The following is a 23009-nucleotide window of genomic DNA, read 5'->3' on the forward strand; positions in this document are numbered from 1 at the left end:
TTTTTTTTTTTTTTTTTTGTTAAGTAGATAGAGTGCCTCTTAAGCTTGTAGCCTCTGAAGATGACATGGATGCACTCAAGTGTACACACTTCAAAATAACCTGAAGCAAGCAAAGAGAGGAGGGGGTGATCTTATAAAATTAAATTTTCTTTCACCAGCAGGAGTGCTGATGGACTACACTGTGTATGATTAAGAGGATTCATCCAATAACTCTGATTTAATTCATGGCTTAATTTATTAATATTAATTGGTTGTTATACTTTACTAAAATAAAAATGCTGTACATTATTTTTTGGAAGTGCTGCTGTTTTCAAGGAACCATTCTATATGTCAAAGTGACTTTGTTAGTAATAGTAAATAACGTAAGTAATTTTGAGATTTTGAGTTCATAAGTTGTATATATTTTTTTTTGAAAAATAAGTATTTTACAATATGTTGAATATAACTGAACAATTTTGAAAACTTGTAAATAAACTGTAATTGATTTAATGATTTCATTTTTTTTATTATTTTGAGATTCATTTATTCATTGTCTGTAACCCTTATCCAGTTCAGGGTCACCTGGTTCTGAAGGTGGGAATACACCCTGGAGGGGGCGCCAGTCCCTCACAGGGTGACACATACTTACACATTCACTCACACACTAACACCTACTAACTTTTGAGTCGCCAATCCACCTACCAACGTGTGTTTATGGACCATGGGAGGACACCAGAGCACCCAAAGGAAACCCACGCCAGCACAGGGAGAACACACCAATCTTCTCACAGAAGGTCACCCACAGAGTGGGGCTCGAACCTGCAACCCCAGGACATCGAAACTACTTTATATTTATTTATTAAAAACATTTATTTATGAAGACATCATTATTTCAGATACTATTTGAAAATCATGACACTGCTGCTAGAAAATAGAAAAGAAAATCTTTTTCTCTTCATGTGTAAAATGGGCTTCCACAAAGATAAAACATATGTTACTGAGTTAATATTAGTAGCTACTCCCCATCTCCATTTACAAAATTAGAACCATCCACTAAAATATTCTTAGGGGAATGGTTCTTCTATGACATCACTCCTCAGAAATACAGTTCCATCTAGTCAATGTTTAGGGTGGACATAGATGACCACAGAATGAGAAATTAGATAGAAAATGGTGTGCCCCATTTAGGCCTCACCCTGGCAGAGTGTGATGGAGGGATGGTGGGGTGTTGGGGGTTGCAGGAATGCCGTGCGGAGTAAGACCGAACACGCCATAGTTTGTAACTGGAGCAGAAAACAGATGGCCTGGAGCAGATGAACAGGACACACTAAAAAATTGGTTAAAAATGTCAAAGCCAGCCAAATCACTGTGATCCTTTGGAAATATGATGGGTGAGGAAGCCGCATCCCGGCCCAGTCAATGGTCTCCTATTTAGAGCCAGTGAAAAGCTGTTTGTTTGCTGGAGTTTTGGCGACTGTTTGATGTGTAATTAGACCACCCACACTCTGCTTTTGTCCCACAGCCTTGTTTGTGCGGCGCTTCTAATGCACCATTCAGTACAGATAATTCAAACACAACTTATAGGGATGAAAAAGATCAATCAGTACTTGGCTCTTGATGAAATGCAGCAGGAAGGAATCTTTCATTAACAATATAGGAACCTCCAGAGGAAAGTCTCCCAGGAATAAAACAAAACAATTTGGCTGCATGTCATGCCAGTTTATTCATTTAATTAATTGAAATAGATGACAGACTTACATTATTTACATATAGTGTAATCCCTGTGGACCTGATGGAAGCTAAGGAAAGCTTAAATGACACAACTTCTTTTCACAATATCTCTGTTGCTGAGACTTTGAAATGTCAACTAGGACATTCACAGCTGTTTGCACATTGGCTTAATGGATAGAAATTAGACTTTTGTCTTGATATGAAATAGGGATTGTGAATTCCGTTTAGATCATATGTAACACTGATTATGATGCAATAGTGTAAATATTTGGATTTGTTCTAGGGACTATTTTGCTTTACACAGGCACCTCTAGATGGCCTTTCATGGAGGAGATGAAAAATAAATTTTAAAGAACACATTTCAGGCCTTAACTTAGTCATAAAACTATTGTAAAACTCGAGTTAGGCTTAGGGTTCTGTCATCAGGCTTCTAATAGAAAAATAAAATCTGTCATCTATGACTACCACTGGAGCATTTCAAACCATGACACTCTGAAAGGCAATGTTTACACCCTCACGATATATTTATGCAAACATGAGGCAAAAGATTTTCTCTAGGAAACAAAGCAACCCATAAAGTGTCTGAAATTTGCAGTGTTCTTTAGTCTATATTGAGTGAGCCCACATCTGGGTATTTTAATGGTAACAGAGCAGGATCATCGGGTAACATATATTGACACTGTCACACAGCTCCAGGATTCTGTGGTCTTGGGTGACTGTCTCTGTGGAGTTTGGTGTGTTCTCCCTGTGTTTGTGTGGGTTTTTTCTAAATGAGTATGATATATGATGTCATGTGATGGACTGATGCCCATTGAGGATGTGTTCCTGCCTTGTGCCCAAAGATTCAGGGTAGGCTCTGGACACACTGTGACACTGAACATGAATTGGTTACAGTAAATAAATGAATAAATACATGTTGACATATTATACTTTGGGGCGGCACGGTGGCACAACAGGGAGGTGTCGCAGTCACACAGCTCCAGGCACCTGGAGGTTGTGGGTTTGAGTCCCACTCTGGGTGACTGTCTGTGAGGAGTGTGGTGTGTTCTCCCTGTGACTGTGTGGGTTTTCTCCAGGTGACTGTCTGTGAGGAGTGTGGTGTGTTCTCCCTGTGTCTGCATGGGTTTCCTCCGGGTGACTGTCTGTGAGGAGTGTGGTGTGTTCTCCATGTGTCCGCGTGGGTTTCCTCCGGGTGACTGTCTGTGAGGAATGTGGTGTGTTCTCCCTGTGTCTGCCTGGGTTTCCTCCAGGTGACTGTCTGTGAGGAATGTGGTGTGTTCTCCCTGTGTCTGCGTGGGTTTCCTCCGGGTGACTGTCTGTGAGGAGTGTGGTGTGTTCACTCTGTGTCTGCATGGGTTTTCTCCAGGTGGCTGTCTATCAGGAGTTGGTGTGTTCTCCCTGTGTCAGCGTGGGTTTCCTCCGGGTGACTGTCTGTGAGGAGTGTGGTGTGTTCTCCCTGTGTCTGCATGGGTTTCCTCCGGGTGACTGTCTGTGAGGAATGTGGTGTGTTCTCCCTGTGTCTGCGTGGGTTTCCTCCGGGTGACTATCTGTGAGGATTGTGGTGTGTTCTCTCTGTGTCTGCATGGGTTTCCTCCCGGTGACTGTCTGTTAGGAGTGTGGTGTGTTCTCCTTGTGTCCGCGTGGGATTCCTCCGTGTGCTCCGGTTTCCTTCTACGCTCCAAAAACACACGTTTGTAGGTGGATTGGCGACTCAAAAGTGTCTGTGTGTGAGTGAATATGTGAGTGTGTGTGTGTGTTGCCCTGTAAAGGACTGGCGCCCCCTCCAGGGTGTATTTCCGCCTTGGGCCCAATGATTCCAGGTAGGCTCTGGACCCAGCACAACCCTGAACTGGATAAGCGTTACAGATAATGGATGGATGAATGAATATCATTCCTTTTTTTTAGTTTTAGTCTTCTTGTCACTAGTGACTACTGATTTTTAAATAAACAAGATACAAATTTTTTAATGAAAACAATGTAACTTTAACCCATCTGAAATGACGTGGTATATTCCTTAGCTATTGGACATGTGTGGTTCAGTGGGGCTGTTGTTGCAGAAGGAAATTCACTGACATTTTTTATATCACTGTATTGCTGAAATTAAAAGGCCCGGTCTCATAAAAGAACCACGGAGTCCTGGCATGAATGCGTTTTTCAGTGTGTCACTGAGTGAAGTAGAGCTCCATCCCAGACATTCTCTAATCACTGCCAATGAAACTGCATGTGAGAGGATAAAAATGAAAGCAAAAGGAAGCATAAACTTGGAAATATGAAGCTATGATTATTCACTTGCAGGGAATTTGTGGCACTCTCTGGGGAAGCTGCACTTTTAAACCAGCCTAGAGTGACCTTTTTGCTGTCATTTAGTAACGAGTGGTCTGTATATTACCTCTGCACAGAGACACAAGGGAAGAGTTTGAAATCTGGAATCTGGAACACTGTAGGTAAGATAAAGCTCGGTTATTAACATGGTGCCCTTTCAACCAAATCAGGGTTGTGTCTGAATATTTGGAGACCCTAAATTTCAATTTACATATTTTGCGTTCTTGATTTAATGAGTAAAGTCTCATTAAGTGGCTAATAAAATATTATTAAAATGAAGAGAAAGAGGTTCTACTCTTTTGGGCAGGCTTGAAACATTATTACAGAACAGTGAGGTGGTGTACTGATGTCAGATGATTAGTTCTGGATCACTAATATCACTCCAGCTCATCCCAGATGAAATATATAGCTCCAGCATTCAATAGAAAACACTGTCTATAATCTTTAGGACATACACTTTCACATTACTCATGGGCCTTTAACGTTTTCTTATATGCCACTTATATTGTGCTGTTATTACTGAATTATTGTATAAAGGCTGACCTCAAATGAAGCAGTAGCTTATTAGCTTTATGATAAGAGATAAGAGATTCCGTATTTGATTTATTGTAGACTGAAATTTGAGTTTCTGAGGCAAGGCCTGAGGTTAGACAATGAAGCTTTTTAGCCCATGTAGGCTGTAACAGATAAGGCCTATTCTGTTGTGTTGTGACACAGCTGCACACTGCAGAGTCTGCACAGAGGCGCTCTGCTGCTAACCTCTCACTCAGGGAGTCAGCTCTATTTAAAGATCAGGGAATCTTTCTCTAATCTATATTTAGACTGGTGCCTTGGCCATATTTCCGCTGGAGGGTGTGGGGAAGGCTCTCAAACGGTTAGCGTTAATGACAGTAAGATCATTTTCACATGTTCACACGTTCATCTTATGCTTTTATCAGCCTACGCTCGTTGCTGAAAAAGCCAATATCCAGCAGTTTTCTTATATTTCTTCATGTACTCCTCTTCTGATTCAATTTGTGTATAACCTATTGATCCCCTAAACAGGCTAATTTTGTGACTGTGTCACTCTGTGTATAAAATCTTTAATCATTAATACTATTTAATAATCAGTCTTTTATCATTATTAATATTATTTACTTTTACCACCTGTTATTGTTTCCATTGTGTCAAAATGGCTTGACAACTATGTGGAAACCACCGTTCAGAGTTAAGAGTGTTTTCTTCATTCTCCAGTTAATGACTGCATTGCGTCCAGTAATTCTGGGTAGGCTCCGGACCCATCATGACCCTGAACCGGACAAGCGGTAACAGACAATGAATGAGTCAATAAATGAATGAATAAACGAATGATTGGCTGTAAATATTCAAAAATCAATCTAAAAATTTAACTTGATTCAGACCATTTAGGATATTTATATAAGGAAAATAAGTAATAATCCAGCATTGTTCCCATAAATTGCAAACCTGGATATACACCTGCCCATCGACCTGTATAAAGCATGTATTGAAGCCAAACATGTTTCCGTTCTTTTCAAAGTAGAGGAAAAAGCTTTGATTTGCTTGTGTATGGAAACTAACTGCATTGTGCAGACTCAGCAGATAAAGCATTGGTTAAAAACTCTTGAGCGTTCCTTTAATAGTGTGATAAAAATATCTTAAGCAGAGAAATGATGGGCAACACTACAGGATTCCTTCACTGTTCCACTTTTCAGCTTTTGCAAATCTTAAGAGGACATGCCTGCGTTGGCCAGGAGCCCAGGGACCATGGTTCATTCATTATTAATGCCTTTTAGAGTGGATTCTCCCAGTGGATACAGGATGCAAGAGCACACTGTCCTTCCCTTCATAAGCACATGAGTGATTCAGGTTCTAAAAACTGCATCATAAATATGGGGGGAAAAATTCTCTTATCTCACAAATCAAGCTCTGGGGCAGAACATTATCTGAGCAAAAAAATCGAAATTAAATTATGAATAAATATCTCTTTACAGAAGATGACTTAGAGAAGTTCCAGAGTGCACACACACACAAAATTAATTGTGCACTTACATGTACACACAAGGCTGTCTACCCTAGCATTTATTGATCACTGATTTGGCACAAAGCGTTATTTATATGAACAGAATGTTACATTATACAACAGCATCCTCCAGTGGTGGCAATATGCATTCAAATATGCACCCCATGCAGCTCATTAGATATTTATTCACGGGTCTTTTAACAAATGAACCTCAAAGTAATGTGAAACGAGCTGTTTGTAATGATCTAAATCTAAACACCGAACAGAGTTATTTTTCCTAATGGAGTTATCGGCTAGCTAATAAGTTCTATATATGTTATTATAATAAATTAAATTTATACCCAACTACATATATTCATTATTTTCTTGCAAGTTACCTGGCTTCTTTTCTATTCTTCAAAAATGTAATAATGAGGATCAGGTTTCTGTGTCTGCGTACGCTTCTGTATAAAGACCTTCTGTACTCGTATTTCCCTGCAACACAATCACGTCGAATCAAGTCACACCAAAAAACCTAATTGAAAGGAATAGGGGTGAATTCAGAGATGTTCTTTCAGTCATTTCATCAGTCTGGATGACGTCAGGGAGCCACATTTATGTTCCACTGTCAAATCCTCATCACCTGGAGAACAGTAGCAGCCCCTGCATTCCTCTCATGAGTCAGACCTCAGGCCCAGAGTCAGTAGCCAGCTGCCGGAGGAGGTTGGGACTTTCCCCGGGGGAAACACACAGCCGTTTGGCCCTCTTCAAATAATGTAATAAAGCAAAATGCAATAAAAGATTAAAAGAAAGACAAAGAATGTGTAGAGTTCAAACAAGTTGCTGTGATACCTGTTTAATTAAAAATAAATAAATAAATAAAAATCAGACATTACATATGCATAGTCATGCTCAGATATTAGTAGAAGTACTTCCTGTTGATTTTGTAAGTGAAAAGTCCCCTAGGGAGCTGTAATAAACAGGTTTATTCTGCAATTTTCTAAAGCACAGATTCTATTAAATTTGTTGATTTTAACACGTAGACAAAATAAATCCGATCGACTGTGCCTTCTTACGTCACATTTACACATAAAAATAACGTATACTGCTTCAAATGTGCAGACGTTTTATTGTAGGTTTTCTTTTTCATTGTAGATGTGTAAATAAAACACACATTTATAGATGTACTGCTTGCGACACAGTAAAAGACACCCAGGTACACCACAGTAAATGCCATTCATTTTTTCAACAAGTTTATTAGCAGTGACAAAGATTCTTGAAATAAACCGCTGCCCCTTCTTCATCACCACAAGAGGAAATGGAGGTGGAGCAACGTACAAATGAAATATTAATTCAAACTTTTTAACAGTCAAAACATGGCACAAATTAAAATTGTGGGTTTTTGTTTACTTTTTTAAAGAGGGTGGGGGGGGTGGGGGGGGCAGGAAGCAAAAGGGGATTTTAATCCATGTTCTGATATGATCCATTTAATATTTCTTACAGCACAGGCACCCTGAACTTAGTAAGTTCTCAATATTGACTTTGCATATCATAGAGCTTTTAGTTAATGAAGACACATACACATGCCCAATTGCTCTCAGACACACACACTCACATACACACTCACCAGCTGACCTGTCAGAACACCACAATGAACCTAACACATACATTAGGAAACATAAGCCAAAGTAGAAGCATTTCCATAGAACAGAACAGAACAGAGAAACAGTCGAGTATAAAGCTTATCTGCACGACTGTCTGTCTGCTCTCTTGGCTCTTTTTTTTTCAGTAATCCTGGGGGACATTAAAGAGGTGACTTTAAGGTTTTAGTGTGCGTAATTAAACATATATTAGCTATGACTCCAAAATTCTCAGGGAATAAGTGCTTCTAATTGATCAAATAAAGAAATACGCATTTCGATGTGCATCCCCTAAAATATACACTTGTTTGAACCTGCTTCCTGTGCATCACGATGTGCATTCAATGAGCCTTCCTACTTTAAAACTGGCATAAGCTGAAAGATTAGTTATAAAATGTTCATTTCTTTCCTGGGGTAAAACGGTTCTGAAGAGTATACAGTACTCCTTCACTATAAAGAGTAGGTCACCATAAAATAAAATGTACACAATTTGACACTTATCCCAAATACAGTCAATCAGCCCAAGCATTTAGTGCCATAGGCTTCTTTGGTTTGTTGCTGGAGCTACAAGGACAACGTAGGTAATAAGTAACGCAAGTCTAGGTCACATGGAATCTTTAGTTTTCTTGCTGCTCCAATACAAAAATAAAAGAAGCCCAACATTTTCTTGCTGAGTGACATTTGGAGAGAAGTTGTAATTGTGTAAATCTTTTCTTATTTTTCCCTGTGACCCATCCCTTTAAACATACACTTTGGAGACAGGAGGGGGAAAAAGTTGCTTTGAAGTAAACAACAGGTCTGACGTTTACAACCAGGGCTAGCTTAAATGAGTTGATTGCTAAGCCAGCTGTTAAGAAGTCATGGAAAGCTTATCAGTGTGCGTTATATGAATCAAAAAGTGGGAGCATCACCCAGCTGCTTTGGACTGGCTTGGAAATTTAAAAAGAACATGAAGCAGCATTTAAAAAACAAATAGACTATAGCTCATCCATACCACATACACATTACTTATCTGGCCAATGCAGCATGAGAGGGTGAAGCTTTAAAACGTTATTCTACAAGGATAGATCTAGAGTGCTAGTTATAAGCCCCTTTATTAAAAAAGGGCCCTCAAGAAGAGGTCAATGAAGTTGATTAAAAGCTACAGCAACAAACCCCAGGTTAAGTTGACAGAAACGTAACTCAATCAAACCTCCTATTAAATTACATTACGAGGTGGGAATTAAATAGACAATAGAGAGAATGTTTAAAATAATAGTCTCTTTGTTTTTCTTAGTTTTGCATCTCTGGACCTGGCAGTGTTTTATGGCCATGTATAGGAAAAAGAAAAGCAAGGGTAAATATCCGAACAGCCCACTTCAAGGTGTCCATTTGTTTTGCTTTTTTTTTTTCTTTTTTTTTTTTTTCTTATGTTTTTTAAATTTTTTTGCTAAAAACTTAAATCAAGTCCCTCACACAAAGGTTTGTACAAAATGGGGACACCCTTTTCATTTTTGGCAATAACACTGTTGGTATAATTAGTTTACACAAACACTGCCCTAATTCTACCTGAGTGACTTTCAATTATTATTTTTCCTTTAGTTTCTTTCTTTTTTTTTTTTTTTTTTTTAATTTAAGAAGACTGCCAGTCCATTGTTAGAAGTTAAAGTTAGTAGCCTATTCATAATTTCTAAAATTCATTTACGCACTGATATGTCAACAATCAAGATAATACAATTTAAAATAATACATAAAGTGCTACTCATCTTTTTAATGTATGAATCAATTAACTTGTGATGAGAAAACAAACAGACAAAAAAAATTAGTATCTGTTTCCTGGAAAAAAAAAAAAAATCTTTCAGGCTACATAAGGGCAGATTGCCTGTCATCATCTGTGTCAACTTTAAGTTCAAAATCAACAAGCTGGAAACCAAGGATTTAAAAGGAACCCAGCCCTATCGCTTTTAAATGTGTGAACATGATGTTAACCAAAGAAAGAAAATCGCTTGGGTCACCGTTCATGTGCATAAAACATAAAGGCCAGATCTTCTTTCAAGCAACTGTCGTGTCACGCTAATCCACGACCTAGCCCTATTAAACACCTCGGCACCACAACAGTAGATTCTGTTTCCCTGTGCAAAAATACATACATACAGAGACAGAGAGAGACAGAGAGAGAGAACTTATTGAAATGTCACAGAGAACTAATACACAAGTGGCGTGATAGTTAGCAGGAGAGTTGAAGCGAATCTAATGAGGTGCAACTTATTAGTTCTCCAGAATCTAACGGTTTCTATAAAATTACAAACATAAAACAATAAAAGATAAAAGAGTAGGCTATAGCTTTCGTCTCTGCCATCTCTTGTACGCAGGCAGGTTGACAAAGGGACGCAAACAGTTTTCTGATGGCAGAAGGGTGAAAAGACAACGCTAAGACTATTGAACAATAGCATTTCATAATCTTCCAGAGGACACACGCAGACAGGGGAGCACAAATTCCCAGTACAAGTGTATCCTGTCTTAGGATTTCTCTGTCTTAATTATTCCACTGAAGAAAAGAGATGTATTAAAAAGAAAAAAAAAATACATGGACAAAGGAGTCACTAACATAACTCATACAAAAATTAAGACAATTGTCCCAAAGGCTTTTGCTATCAGCTCATTTCATAAACTATTTTGTGTCCCCTGAAACTTAAATAGCTGTTTGTTTCTTCTGGCCACAGTATTTTTTTTTTTTTTTTTTTTTTTTTTACTTTTTATTTATTTATTTTAAACCGGAGTCGTTAGAGTGCGACCCTTTTCTTAGTCCATGCCTTTGTTTTAGTGTCCATATGAATTCAGCGTGTACAAGCACAAGACCACATTTCCACGTGATGGATCGAATTCACCATGGAGACCATGGAGCCACGCAAGGTGCTTCCTCTTTTCTGGCACCCAGGAGGATGAAGTTAGCCATCTCTACAGTCCTTGAGCACTTTAAAGAGAGCCGATGCCCATTCCTGGGACAAAGATTACTGTGAGTGTTTTACATTGTGAATTGAAGATCCCTAAAGTCTCTTGAATTGTCTTCAGCAAAATATGTCCTCTAGACTGCTTTAAATTAAAGTGTCTTGGCTCCAGGTCCTCACTTCCGATTCTAATTCAGCTAACCCATTTTATCAAGTGTGCTCCTCTTCCTCCTGTGTTCAGCGTCAAACACTGACTGTAAAAGTCCTTTCTAAACTCCATTTTGAAATTGGATTTTTTTTGGAGTCTGTTTGTTCAGAGGCTTTGAACATGTTCCATAAAGCACACCTTTCTTAGAGTCCAGCTGAGGAGAGATTGTGTCCAGGCTCAGCCTCACTGATCAGGACCGTTCTTAGATTCACTGTAGAGCACTACACGATTTGGATCTGTAGAAACGCAGGGAATAACAAAGTTAACAATTGAAAAAAAAAAAATTTTAATTGAATGTTTGTGAGCTATATTTAAAGACATTACAACGACTAAGAAGTAAGGGATGCACCAGTATGTGAACCTCTGATCATTAACACAAGCAAATCTACCAAAGGTGTTACTAACACACAAAAAATAAATTATATGATGTAGAGCCACATTTATACATGCAGATGTTTAAGGAGAGTCGTCATATCTAAACATTGAGTTAAATGAAATAAAACAGAACAAATAATCTAAAACAATACTTTTATATAAAAAAATAAAAACTTCCAAGAGGCACATCAAAGATGTAATATATTAATATTGTCCATTCCCAAGCACTACAAATAATTTGGCTCTGGATATACATCTAAAAATCAACTTTTTTTTTTTAATATAAACACACAACTTTTTAATGGAAGTAATTTATTTTTTAATCTTGACATCAGAAACACTGAGTAGAATAGAATTAAAAAAGGCCATGCAGAAGCTTACCTTGTTTTTGCAAAGTCAAAATATATTCCATTTCTGAAAAAGAGCAAAATCTACGTATTAATTCTAATACTGAACACAACTCCTGAGCCATCAAGTCATTTTTGTCCATTGGCATAAAAAGAATTAAACAAAATGAGCTGATTCTATGGGGCTAAAATATATACCTGTTATTTGGGCACCTAAAAATTCAAATCTAAGGAATAATCAAAGTGTCAGTCGAAGAGATTGTGCTTACCTTTAGTGTGATATACTACAGCAGCTTTCAGATCAAATAACCCCCAACTGGACCTCCTGTCAAAGCCCTTTGTGTGGCCCTGCTCTCTGAATGAAAACAACTTGGGTGCAGCTAGAGAGGGGTTTGTTGTCTCAGCACCAGTGTCTTTAGAGGAAGAAAACACTATTGCACTGGGAACCTCCACCTCGTCCATTTCCAGGCTGGATGCCTGAAGAGAACCTTCAGCAGTGGATCCTCCGACCTCTGGTAGGGCAAGGTTTACATCTCTGCTGAGTGTCTGAGTACTAGTCCGTTTGTCCAGTTCGCAAGCCTTGGGGAAATGTGGCTGATCCAGTCTCTGTGAGGTGCTAGATATCTGTGTTGCCACAGAGGAGGCAGGGCAACCGCCTTGAAAACTCACTTCAGCAGGTGTGTCCTTTATAGTGGCGCGGCACGCCAGGCCCTCAGGGCCAGCGCTGGGCTCATTAATGAAAGACAAACCCCACTGGTTCTGAAAGATGTCCCCCAGAGACTTCTGATTTGCTGCAGGGGCAGGAGGGTCAGCTTGGCGGCCACTGGGGAGGGTCAATTGCATACTGGATTGGGTGAGGGGGTAAACAAACAAATTCGGCTTTCTGGGCTCAGCCATGGAAAGAGTGGTGGTGGTAGTGCTGCTGCTGCCAGAGAGGGATGCTACATTATCAGCACTGGCAGAAGAGGAGGCCAGCATGAGGGCTGAACTGGCCATTGAACTGAAGGGTGTACCAGGCAGGGGACAGCCATTACCTTCCCCCACCAGAGGGCCGTTGGTAAAGCTAGCCGAGGTGATGGTCTTCACCGCAGACATGGGGACCTGTGAGGGTCTCCCAGGCACCTGGGGAGCAGGGGAGAGAGCCTCTCCACCAGCTTGGGCTGTCTTTTTGAGGTTCTCCTTCACTTTGCTTGCATAACTGATCTTAGGCACTATTTTAGCACTACTATTGTCCACAGGAAAGACAGGAGGAGGTTTGAACAAAGTCCACGAGTCCTCTTTGGCAGATGCTGCCACCTTTAATTTGCTGGACTTGTTCTCATATTTTTTACCCAACGCTTTGCCATCTGAGTTTTTACGTTGGACCTCTGATGTAGGCTGGGTAGAAATTGCAGATGTGGGAGGCTCTCTGGCTTTCACAGAGCCACCAGCCTGGCCATCTGCTTTTGAGGCTGAATGGCCAAGGTCCACCTGTGACCCCAAAGTCCTATCTGATAATTCTTGAGCTGCAGGCCCTGGATCTTGTTTACTGGCATACGGCATGGCCTTTCCCTGGACAGAAACAGTTACATTGTCCACAGCCTTGCCATTCCGCTGGGCCCTGCGTTTTTTTGGAGTGGTGTAACCACTTTCTGACCCACTACCATCATTGTCAATACCAGGCTTCCCAGGATAACCATTGGTGAGTGGACCACAAATGAGAGAAACAACACCGTTCAGAGAAGCCAAGGCCTCCTTTTTGCCCTCATGTGTGATCAACTCTGAGGGCTTGTCATTTTTGTAGTCCATGCTGTTTCTACTAGTGTTATTGCCTTTCCCTTCCCCCTTCAGGGCAGCATTCAAGGCCTGTCCAGAAGGCTTCCTTTTCAAGTTAGATTCTAGTAGGACTTTGTCACCATAGCTGCTCACTGAGTGCAGATAGCTCTCTGAGTCTAGGGAAGAGTCCTCCCCCTCAACTATAGATCCATTTAGTTTTCCATTTTCTGTGGGTAAAAGACAAGAGGAGACAGGAGACAGTTCAGAACAATTGACTGAGTTGAATGATTAACAAAAAGACCAAGCGGTGTCAGCACAAATCTAAACTAGCTCTCAAGCCCCAAAAGGGGAACAGGCCAAGTCTAGTCAATGTTTGTGAGAGCCTGAATATTTGGACTAGATATGTTCGATGGCAGAGGGCCAGGGTAATCTGGATTACTGGCCTTCTTTTGTAACACAACTATTGAAAGACACCTCTCTTGTACAGGACAGCTGAAAAGAGGCTCTGGCTTGCGTGACCCTCAACATTAATAGGTAGATAGGTGTGAAATAGCACTGTAAATGATAAAGCATTAAAAGAGCATGAACATGATAACAATAATACTACTTTCCTGGTTTAACACTTTAAACAATCCGCTGTTGTGCAATCTAAATGCCAGCTGCAGTATGTTCCTATGACAGAATCCAAGATTATAGTCCTTTACTTAAAATCCAGCTTTTAATGTAATACATACAAAACGAACTGCTTTTAAATCTACACACACGCATACAAAAAATAAAAAAAAACTCTGGTTAATCACAATCACAATATTCAGTTGTAAACATCAATGTTGGGTTGCATTAAAATAAATGAGAGACAACTGTGATGACTACTTGCCTTTTGAAATACAAGACGTTCACGTGAAACATCTCTTTGGAGACTACACCGAGTCTGTGAAAACGCATACAACCCGTAAATCATTAGAACTAACAACATCCGAATTAAAAAAAAATAAAATAAAAAAAAAAGTCTGAGTCACCCTGGAGCAATTCTACACATCTTTCTGGGGGCTGTACTCGTTGTTTTGGTCATCAACAAGCCATAAGGGACAGTGACTGATGCAAGGTACTTGCTGTAATGTGCCATAATCCAACACAACTGCAGGACTTGTGTCACTTGAAACTAAAAACACTGAGGCCTAATTGTAACACGGTTCTGCGAGCCTCCTTTCACTGCCCCATGATATCCTCCTAACTTCACCCTATTTTTAAACAGGAGCTATGACGTGTCATCATGGAGCTCAGTCATATTTGGGTTGTTTTTTTTAACCGGAGCCTCCACATCACACGCAACGAAATGTTACATTTACCATTACACACGAATAAATGTTTCTTATTAAATATAAGCACAGCTCGTGGTGACAAATATAAGCCCAGTCCGTGATTAACTGATCAAATTAGTTGTAAACCCAAACTTAGCTTTCTGTATTTGGAATGTTTGAACGACTTATCTAAATAAAAACAAACGTGTTTTTATTTAGATGTTTAATGAGGTTTTCCGTTAAATCAACGCTGCAGTCGATTGACAACTTTTGAAAGACGTAAAATATCTACTGTATATCACTTTAAAGTACAGCATCCTCAGCGACGGTCAACATAGCAAGCGAACTTGCCTTCTAACTTAGGTTTCATCAACGGTTTAACTAAAATACCGCTGATGTGACCTATTGTATACTAATATATATATAACCAGCGAAGAGTGTCGTCGCTGGAATTTGGTCAATTTAGTCAGTTAAAAGGTTTCTTTATTAGTGTCAACCCAGCTACGGTTAGCTAACCATACAGTAGTCAGGATGGAGGCATTCCAGTGGCTAACGGTATAAAATTGTGCACAAAATGACTGTTTATTTGAAAAACTTTATTGTTTAAAGTGAGTGGGTGCATTTAATTGGAAAACTGCTATCCAACAAACCATATAAGTTCGTTTACTATATTCGTTTAACTCTCGGGCCCACTCAGGCCCTGATAGTAACCGTGCTAAAGGTATTCTAGGACCCTCACACGTCTTCGTACTCCCTACCTAGTGCACTTCGAGAGCAATTACTCTACGACATTTGCACCAAATATCACACGAAACGCTAACGTGCACGTCTGTTTGGTACATTTCAACGATAAGGGATTTTACAGCAATTATGTGGGTGGAAAACCCAATGTTTTTTTTTTACTTTCCATAATACACTATAGAGGGAGCAGAGAGTATTTGAGATACAACCCTAGGATTGGCCTTAGACGTCCCATACTTAACTGTTACGGTACCATTTAATTGTGGATATGAACTCCACATCTAACCGCGTCATTTTAAACGGAACTGTATAGACTGGAATAAACATATTTCTGTGATTTTATATTAGGCAGTAATTATATGAAACGATAGAAGCCAGAGCGGCAGTTAGGTTAGAGCGGGTTTAGCGTTGCTGTGGAAACGAAGCTAAAGCAGCGAGCTCATTCATCTGTCAAAATGTATTTGTCTCGTTGAAAACAATGACACTATCCCATTAAGTGTTGTGTTTTTACATGTAACTCGCGTGTTAAAGCTGGTGTAATGCTGACTAGAACAAGAAATCTGTGTGTTTTGGGCTGAAGCCGGCGCACAAGGTCAATGTCCACACTTTGCCAGGGAGCTAATAACGGAGCTGAAGTTGGGTTCTTGTTCGAAATATTCCGTTCCTCCTTAAACGGCAGCGGCTACGTTCTGACACGGGGCTCTAGAATGGAACTGCTGCAACATTTAAGGTGGAACGGAAGAATTCGAACAAGACGCGCATTTAAGCCAACACAAGAACAAACTACCATAACTGCATAATAATCGTCGACAGGCTTCAAACAAAGACAAAAACACATTGTTCAAACTTTAATCCAAGTGACTGTGCGTCGATTTGTTTAGTTTAATGAAGTTTAGAGAAGCCCGGCTAAGCGCCAAGAAGACGGCTAAGTGGAGCTAGCAGTTCTAGTGGTATGGTAGCCTTAGATTGCATTGTATTGCATTGCAATCTACAAACCTGTTTTCTTCGTCTGCGTTTCCTCGTCCTGGAGCTGACAGAAGCTTTGATCATTGTTCACCGATAATTTCGACCGATCTGATCCATTCTCTGCTTCGAAACTTAATAATATCGCAATGGTCGCCCCCACGGAGGGCCGCTCCTCCATTTAAGAGCAGAGCGAGTGAATAAATAAATGTGTTCAGTAGAAGTGGAGATGCCCACTCCACCGCTGCCGGGGCGGCGTTTCGATCCGCTTTTTCTCAGCAAAAGAAAAAAAATGCATGCAAATGCAATTTTCTGTATGTGCAGGGTCGTAAATCTAATCCTCAGTTGACTTCATACACGTAAAAAGGTCCATAAACAACATTCTTTGTATACTGTGTCTTGTTGCTGAGGTTCACTTATTAAAGGCTTATGATGAAGTATGTGTTTCCTTAATTTCATTATTTGCTGAATTTATAATTTTCAACGGACAAAACATACCATTTTGTAAAATATATATACATTATATTCAGTAACAAACTTATATATATATATAATTCCGATTCAGAAGAGTGCTTTTTTTCTACATATTGACTATATTGAGAGATATCTTTAAAAACTTTTCACAGTATTCCTCTAACCATGAATGAGGTCTTCAGGTCAAGGCATGTTTAGTATCTTAAACGCTTCAAGTATAAGACCAATGTAAGTAAAAATGTTTAGCATTAGTAGTAAATATTAAGCAATTACCACAGTAGTTCCACTTTACAGCTAAGGAAACAAACGTCAGACACCAAAAATGTCTTGTCATTTCCAAGAGTGAGGGTTGCACAGAAAGAATGTCCCTAACTTCCCTGCCTATTAGGCAGTCTTGAAAGATGGTCAAAAGTGACATTGCAAAGGAGTGGTGAAAGGTTCTCAAGAATGTACCACAAGTATTTGCCTTGGTTTACTGCTTCTGGGTTGTCAAGATAATGTATGCGCTGTACTCAGTTTCAGCCCAGGGAATCTTCAAATGGGGATATTTTGGAATGAATAGGTCACACACTGACCTTTTTTGATGAATGCACAAAATCGAATATGGTCATAGGCCCAGAAGCATGAAGCAAATGGACAAAATTCACGATGAAATATTCCATATATTTTGTTAATGCTTATACCCAGTATCTACTCAGTTGTTAAGTTCCAGTAGAGAGGAAAAATACTTTACCTTGTTTTTGATATATTTGAATAAACAATCACCACATTTGTTTAGACGACTACGCAACATATATCCTCCGCTAATCTATATATTATTTTCTGTGTAAGTGTTCAGTATTTTTTATTTTTTTTTTAAAGCACAATATTATACATTTTATGCACTAAATTCCAGTTTCTGTGCTCATTTACTGTAGATGATAACTCTCTGTATTGTCTGTAGTTTACCAGAGGAGGGCAGTCAGTGTTCTCTTAATGATGTAGATAAGTGTGTCTAAGGCTGCTGAGAGCTGGATTTTCATCAAAAATATATTTATGATTTCTTTACTATATTATGATGACACACATACATCAGGCACCTTTTTAACCTGTAATTCTCATTATATTACTAATTATATATACAGAGAGAGAGATAGAGGGTATGGCTCTAGTTTTAGATGTACACATAGTAAAGTGTATTGTATGTCATTTTTTTTTGTATGTCAGAGACAGTGCCTATTAATAAATAAGATTAAAGTAACTAAATGTCCCAGAGTGAGCCCTCAATGCTTGTTTCATCTGTCATCCCTGGCCAGATGTTAAGAGCTTGAATTTCATATTTCAGTAAGCTCTTATTTTCCTTGTACATGAAACACTTTTCAAATGTTTCATGCTGACCAAGTGACACAAGCACATTCTTTTTAGCAGGAAAGGAACTTCTCAAACTATCTTTAGGATCCACTGCCAAGTCAGAAGGGTTCAGATTTCTGAGGATGTGCTGATGGACACCGGCTTCTGTGAACTCCTCTTGGAAGTACACAAGAATGTGCCTCTTGAGACATAATTTTAGACTCAGAGTGTAACCAGACCTTGGAGCAAAACTGTTCAATGTATTTTCTCTGTATTCATAGGTTAGAAACCTTCCTATTTTTAAATCATTGTTTTTTTAATGTATCATTGACATTTCCCATTCATGGGAATGGCAGAATGAATGTTTATTACACACGGTCAGTATAGTTATGGTGTTTGTTACAAAGGAATGTTAACGGAAAGTGTAGTGAGAATGCTTTAGGATTTTTTTAAATGTATTTTTCCCTTTTATTAAAACTTTTACCCTTTTACCTTATTGAGGATAATGTGAAATTTTAAGAATTATTGGAGCTCATTGCAATGACAAATTCTGACAAGAGCTTTAGTATTTCAGATGTATTTTGTCTTGTTCTTATGCATGATGCCTGTAATTTTTAGATAGAACCTTCAAAAACTGCAAAATGAATATGTACATGAAGACAGCACTGTCCTGTACTTCTTATACCGAAGTGGTTCATGTGTTACACACCGCAGGCATTCACTGATGACACTGTTAGCACTTGACAGTTTATTTATCTACTTTGTTTTTATTCATTTACTTATTTTATATCTCATTCATTCATTCATTATCTGTAGCCCATATCCAGTTCAGGGTTGCGGTGGGTCCAGAGCCTACCTGGAATAAGGCGGGAATACACCCTGGAGGGGGCGCCAGTCCTTCACAGGGCAACACACACTCACAAACACACACGTTCACTTTTTCAGTTGCCAATCCACCTACCAACGTGTATTTTTGGACTGTGGGAGGAAACCCATGCAGACACAGGGAGAACACACCGCACTCCTCACAGACAGTCACCCGGAGGAAACCCACACAGACACAGGGAGAACACAGCACACTCCTCACAGACAGTCACCCAGAGGAAACCCACACAGACACAGGGAGAACACACCACACTCTTCACAGACAGTCACCCAGAGGAAACCCACACAGACACAGGGAGAACACACCACACTCCTAACAGACAGTCACCCGGAGGAAACCCACACAGACACAGGGAGAACACACCACACTCCTCACAGACAGTCACCCGGAGGAAACTCACGCAAACAAAGGGAGAACACACCACACTCCTCACAGACAGTCACCCGGAGGAAACCCACGCAGACACAGGGAGAACACACCACACTCCTCACAGACAGTCACCCGGAGGAAACCCACGCAGACACAGGGAGAACACACCGCACTCCTCACAGACAGTCACCCGGAGGAAACCCACACAGACACAGGGAGAACACAGCACACTCCTCACAGACAGTCACCCAGAGGAAACCCACACAGACACAGGGAGAACACACCACACTCTTCACAGACAATCACCCAGAGGAAACCCACACAGACACAGGGAGAACACACCACACTCCTAACAGACAGTCACCCGGAGGAAACCCACACAGACACAGGGAGAACACACCACACTCCTCACAGACAGTCACCCGGAGGAAACCCACGCAGACACAGGGAGAACACACCACACTCCTCACAGACAGTCACCTGGAAGAAACCCACACAGACACAGGGAGAACACAGCACACTCCTCACAGACAGTCACCCAGAGGAAACCCACACAGACACAGGGAGAACACACCACACTCTTCACAGACAGTCACCCAGAGGAAACCCACACAGACACAGGGAGAACACACCACACTCCTAACAGACAGTCACCCGGAGGAAACCCACACAGACACAGGGAGAACACACCACACTCCTCACAGACAGTCACCCGGAGGAAACTCACGCAAACAAAGGGAGAACACACCACACTCCTCACAGACAGTCACCCGGAGGAAACCCACGCAGACACAGGGAGAACACACCACACTCCTCACAGACAGTCACCCGGAGGAAACCCACGCAGACACAGGGAGAACACACCACACTCCTCACAGACAGTCACCTGGAAGAAACTCACACAGACACAGGGAGAACACACGCCACCGTGCCGCCCTATTTTATATCTTTAAAACCTTATTCAATTTATTATATGAAATAGAGCAATGCAAATTCAGTTATATCAAATAGAGTTAAAATGCCTGATAATCTAAAACATTAAAGGACTGCTTGCCACACTAGATCACAACAACATCTAACTAGAGGCCAGCTAGGCTTAAGTAAAGCCAGCAATACAGGAAACCCAATCAGAATCATTGAACCAACATGGCTGACTCCTCTGAAATGCAACAGTCCTCTTTTTGAAGACACTGTAAATGGAGAAACGTCAGGCCATTTGTCATGAACTTTATTTCACAGTCTGACATGCTCTAATTCATGAACTTTTATACTGAGCCTCTTTTTGCAGAGTGTTAATGAAAATCTTCATTAGGGCTTCCCTCTGGTCGAATGTGTTGTCTAGAGTGTTGCTAAATTTCTCCATGGAAACAAACCCATTACAAAAATGATTCATCACAGACTGTTAGCGTGTCATTTTACATGATAATCTTGCAGTGGCTATATATGGAAGATTACAGCAGTTACAGTTTAAATGTGCAGTTAAGATGAGGTTAAAGTTCAGGTTTATCTTCTGTGCTAAAACATTTTATTTGATCCACCTTTGCTCTTGGCATAAATGTGTTTTTTTAGCATCTATGAGACCCACTTTACAGATTGTTGGCAAAAAACATATTCAACCACTTTTTTTTTTTTTGTAAAAATACTTACATTGTTACGTATACATGTGATGAAGCATCAAGGTAGCACATTAGGGTAGACTGAGTATAATTTGCTCATGCAATTAAGCTAAGCATGGTGGCAAACAATTACGTAAATTGCATACATTTCATACATTAAATAAGTTTCATATATCATTCATAGATCATTTTTCCATTCATATTCATCACTGCTTTAACATGTGACATTACCACAACTATCACCACCACTTTAAAGAAATGTATTCCTCTGCAATGGGCTTTTGTGGATAGATAAGTCGAGTTCTTCTTAAAGGGAATCTGTCTTTCTATCACATCTATCTGTCAAATATAAAACCCAAACAGCGACTTTAAGTGAGAGTCAGTGTAAAATAAGAGCTATAAGTGAATCACTCCAGGTTCTTTCTTCTTCTTCCTTCCTCTCTTCTCTACAGACAGAGGCCCATCTAACAGTCAGGTCTATGGACAATGAGTCAGTGAATGGAAAAGGGATTCAACTCCTCCTCATCTGACAAGACAGGACACTCAGCCTTATCATCAGCTCTTCCCGCCTCTGCCAGAGGACAGACCACTGTGCCAACAAACCCACTACAGGAGCACAGATCAGCCACAGACAAGTGCCGACAATGTACTGTTGTATATTTTTTTTACAAGGCCCTTGAATAGAGGGCTCAGGAGGTCCCAGACATTTCCATTACACCATCACTCTCGCCTGCAGCTATCCCTGGTAAAAGTGTTGGGAACCCCCTAAATGAATACATATGATTTGGTTAACAACAAGCGGAATCAATTAGGAAGACCTTTATAAGCTATTGCTTGTGGCCAGAGAAATGTTAATAATTAGATGTTATAAGTAAGATGTTTTTGTTTCAACATCGTTAATGTTATAGTTTAAATTACAAAGATATATAAAGGTTAAAAGTTACAAACAACTATAATTGGTGTTTTGTTCCTAGAGTCAATCCCTTTGACGTTATCTAAATACATTCAGATTGGCCAGATCCACCAGCGTGGATAGTGTAAGTACAAGTAGTAAAGAAATTTAATTAATTTTATATATATAAAAGACATCTAATTAAACATTAATATGCTACATTCATGATTGCTAAAATCAATTTCACCATCTTTAATCAATATTCATATAAAACAAAATTCACATGTTCTTTTGGACACAATAATATTCCTATATGGGCGGCATGGTGGCGCAGCAGGTAGGTGTCGCAGTCACACAGCTCCTGGGACCTGGAGGTTCCTGGAGGAGTCCTGTTTGTGAGGAGTGTGGTGTGTTCTCCCTGTGTCTGTGTGGGTTTCCTCTGGGTGACTGTCTGTGAGGAGTGTGGTGTGTTCTCCCTGTGTCTATGTGGGTCTCCTTCGGGTGACTGTCTGTGCGGTGTGTGGTGTGTTCTCCCTGTGTCTGTGTGGGTTTTCATCTGGGTGACTGTCTGTGCGGAGTGTGGTGTGTTCTCCCTGTGTCTGTGTGGGTTTCCTCCGGGTGATTGTCTGTGCGGAGTGTGGTGTGTTCTCCCTGTGTCTGCGTGGGTTTCCTCTGGGTGACTGTCTGTGCGGAGTGTGGTGTGTTCTCCCTGTGTCTGTGTGGGTTTCCTCCGGGTGACTGTCTGTGCGGAGTGTGGTGTGTTCTCCCTGTGTCTGTGTGGGTTTCCTCCGGGTGATTGTCTGTGCGGAGTGTGGTGTGTTCTCCCTGTGTCTGCGTGGGTTTCCTCTGGGTGACTGTCTGTGAGGGGTTGGTGTGTTCTCCCTGTGTCTGCGTGGGTTTCCTCCGGGTGAGTGTCTGTGAGGTGTGTGGTGTGTTCTCTCTGTGTCTGTGTGGGTTTCCTCCGGGTGACTGTCTGTGAGGAGTGTGGTGTGTTCTCCCTGTGTCTGTGTGGGTTTCCTCTGGGTGACTGTCTGTGAGGAGTGTGGTGTGTTCTCCCTGTGTCTGTGTGGGTTTCCTCCGGGTGACTGTCTGTGAGGAGTGTGGTGTGTTCTCCCTGTGTCTGTGTGATTTCCTCTGGGTGACTGTGTGAGGAGT

General features: G+C 40.4%; 1 protein-coding gene across 2 annotated transcripts; it reads right to left on the reverse strand.

Moving 5' to 3' along the window:
- Positions 1-7118: 7118 nt before the first annotated feature.
- nufip2 (nuclear FMR1 interacting protein 2) lies at positions 7119-16594 on the reverse strand. Of its 2 annotated transcripts, XM_066660467.1 has the most exons (5): positions 16322-16453; positions 14161-14214; positions 11798-13510; positions 11563-11595; positions 7120-11042 (listed from the first exon to the last, which is right to left on the reverse strand). In XM_066660467.1, the coding sequence occupies exons 3-5, from the start codon at positions 13314-13316 to the stop codon at positions 10990-10992; spliced, it is 1605 nt and encodes a 534-aa protein (XP_066516564.1). In that variant the 5' UTR covers positions 13317-13510; positions 14161-14214; positions 16322-16453; the 3' UTR covers positions 7120-10989. The 2 variants fall into 2 exon arrangements, with proteins under 2 accessions (XP_066516554.1, XP_066516564.1); XM_066660457.1 differs by lacking the exon at positions 14161-14214 and having other exon boundaries at positions 7119-11042; positions 16322-16594.
- Between the last annotated feature and the right edge of the window lie 6415 nt (positions 16595-23009).

The sequence above is a fragment of the Hoplias malabaricus genome, chromosome 1 (assembly GCF_029633855.1).
Source record: "Hoplias malabaricus isolate fHopMal1 chromosome 1, fHopMal1.hap1, whole genome shotgun sequence".
In the NCBI taxonomy this organism is placed as follows: Eukaryota; Metazoa; Chordata; class Actinopteri; order Characiformes; family Erythrinidae; genus Hoplias; species Hoplias malabaricus.

Coding starts and splice junctions, on each gene's coding strand:
- nufip2 (XM_066660457.1), bottom strand. CDS start 16,469: ATGGAGGAGCGGCCCTCCGTGGGGGCGACCATTGCGATATTATTAAGT. Junction 13,511..16,321: donor AACGCAGACGAAGAAAACAG/GTTTGTAGATTG, acceptor TTTTACCCACAG/AAAATGGAAAACTAAATGGA. Junction 11,043..11,562: donor TTTGACTTTGCAAAAACAAG/GTAAGCTTCTGC, acceptor GCGTTTCTACAG/ATCCAAATCGTGTAGTGCTC.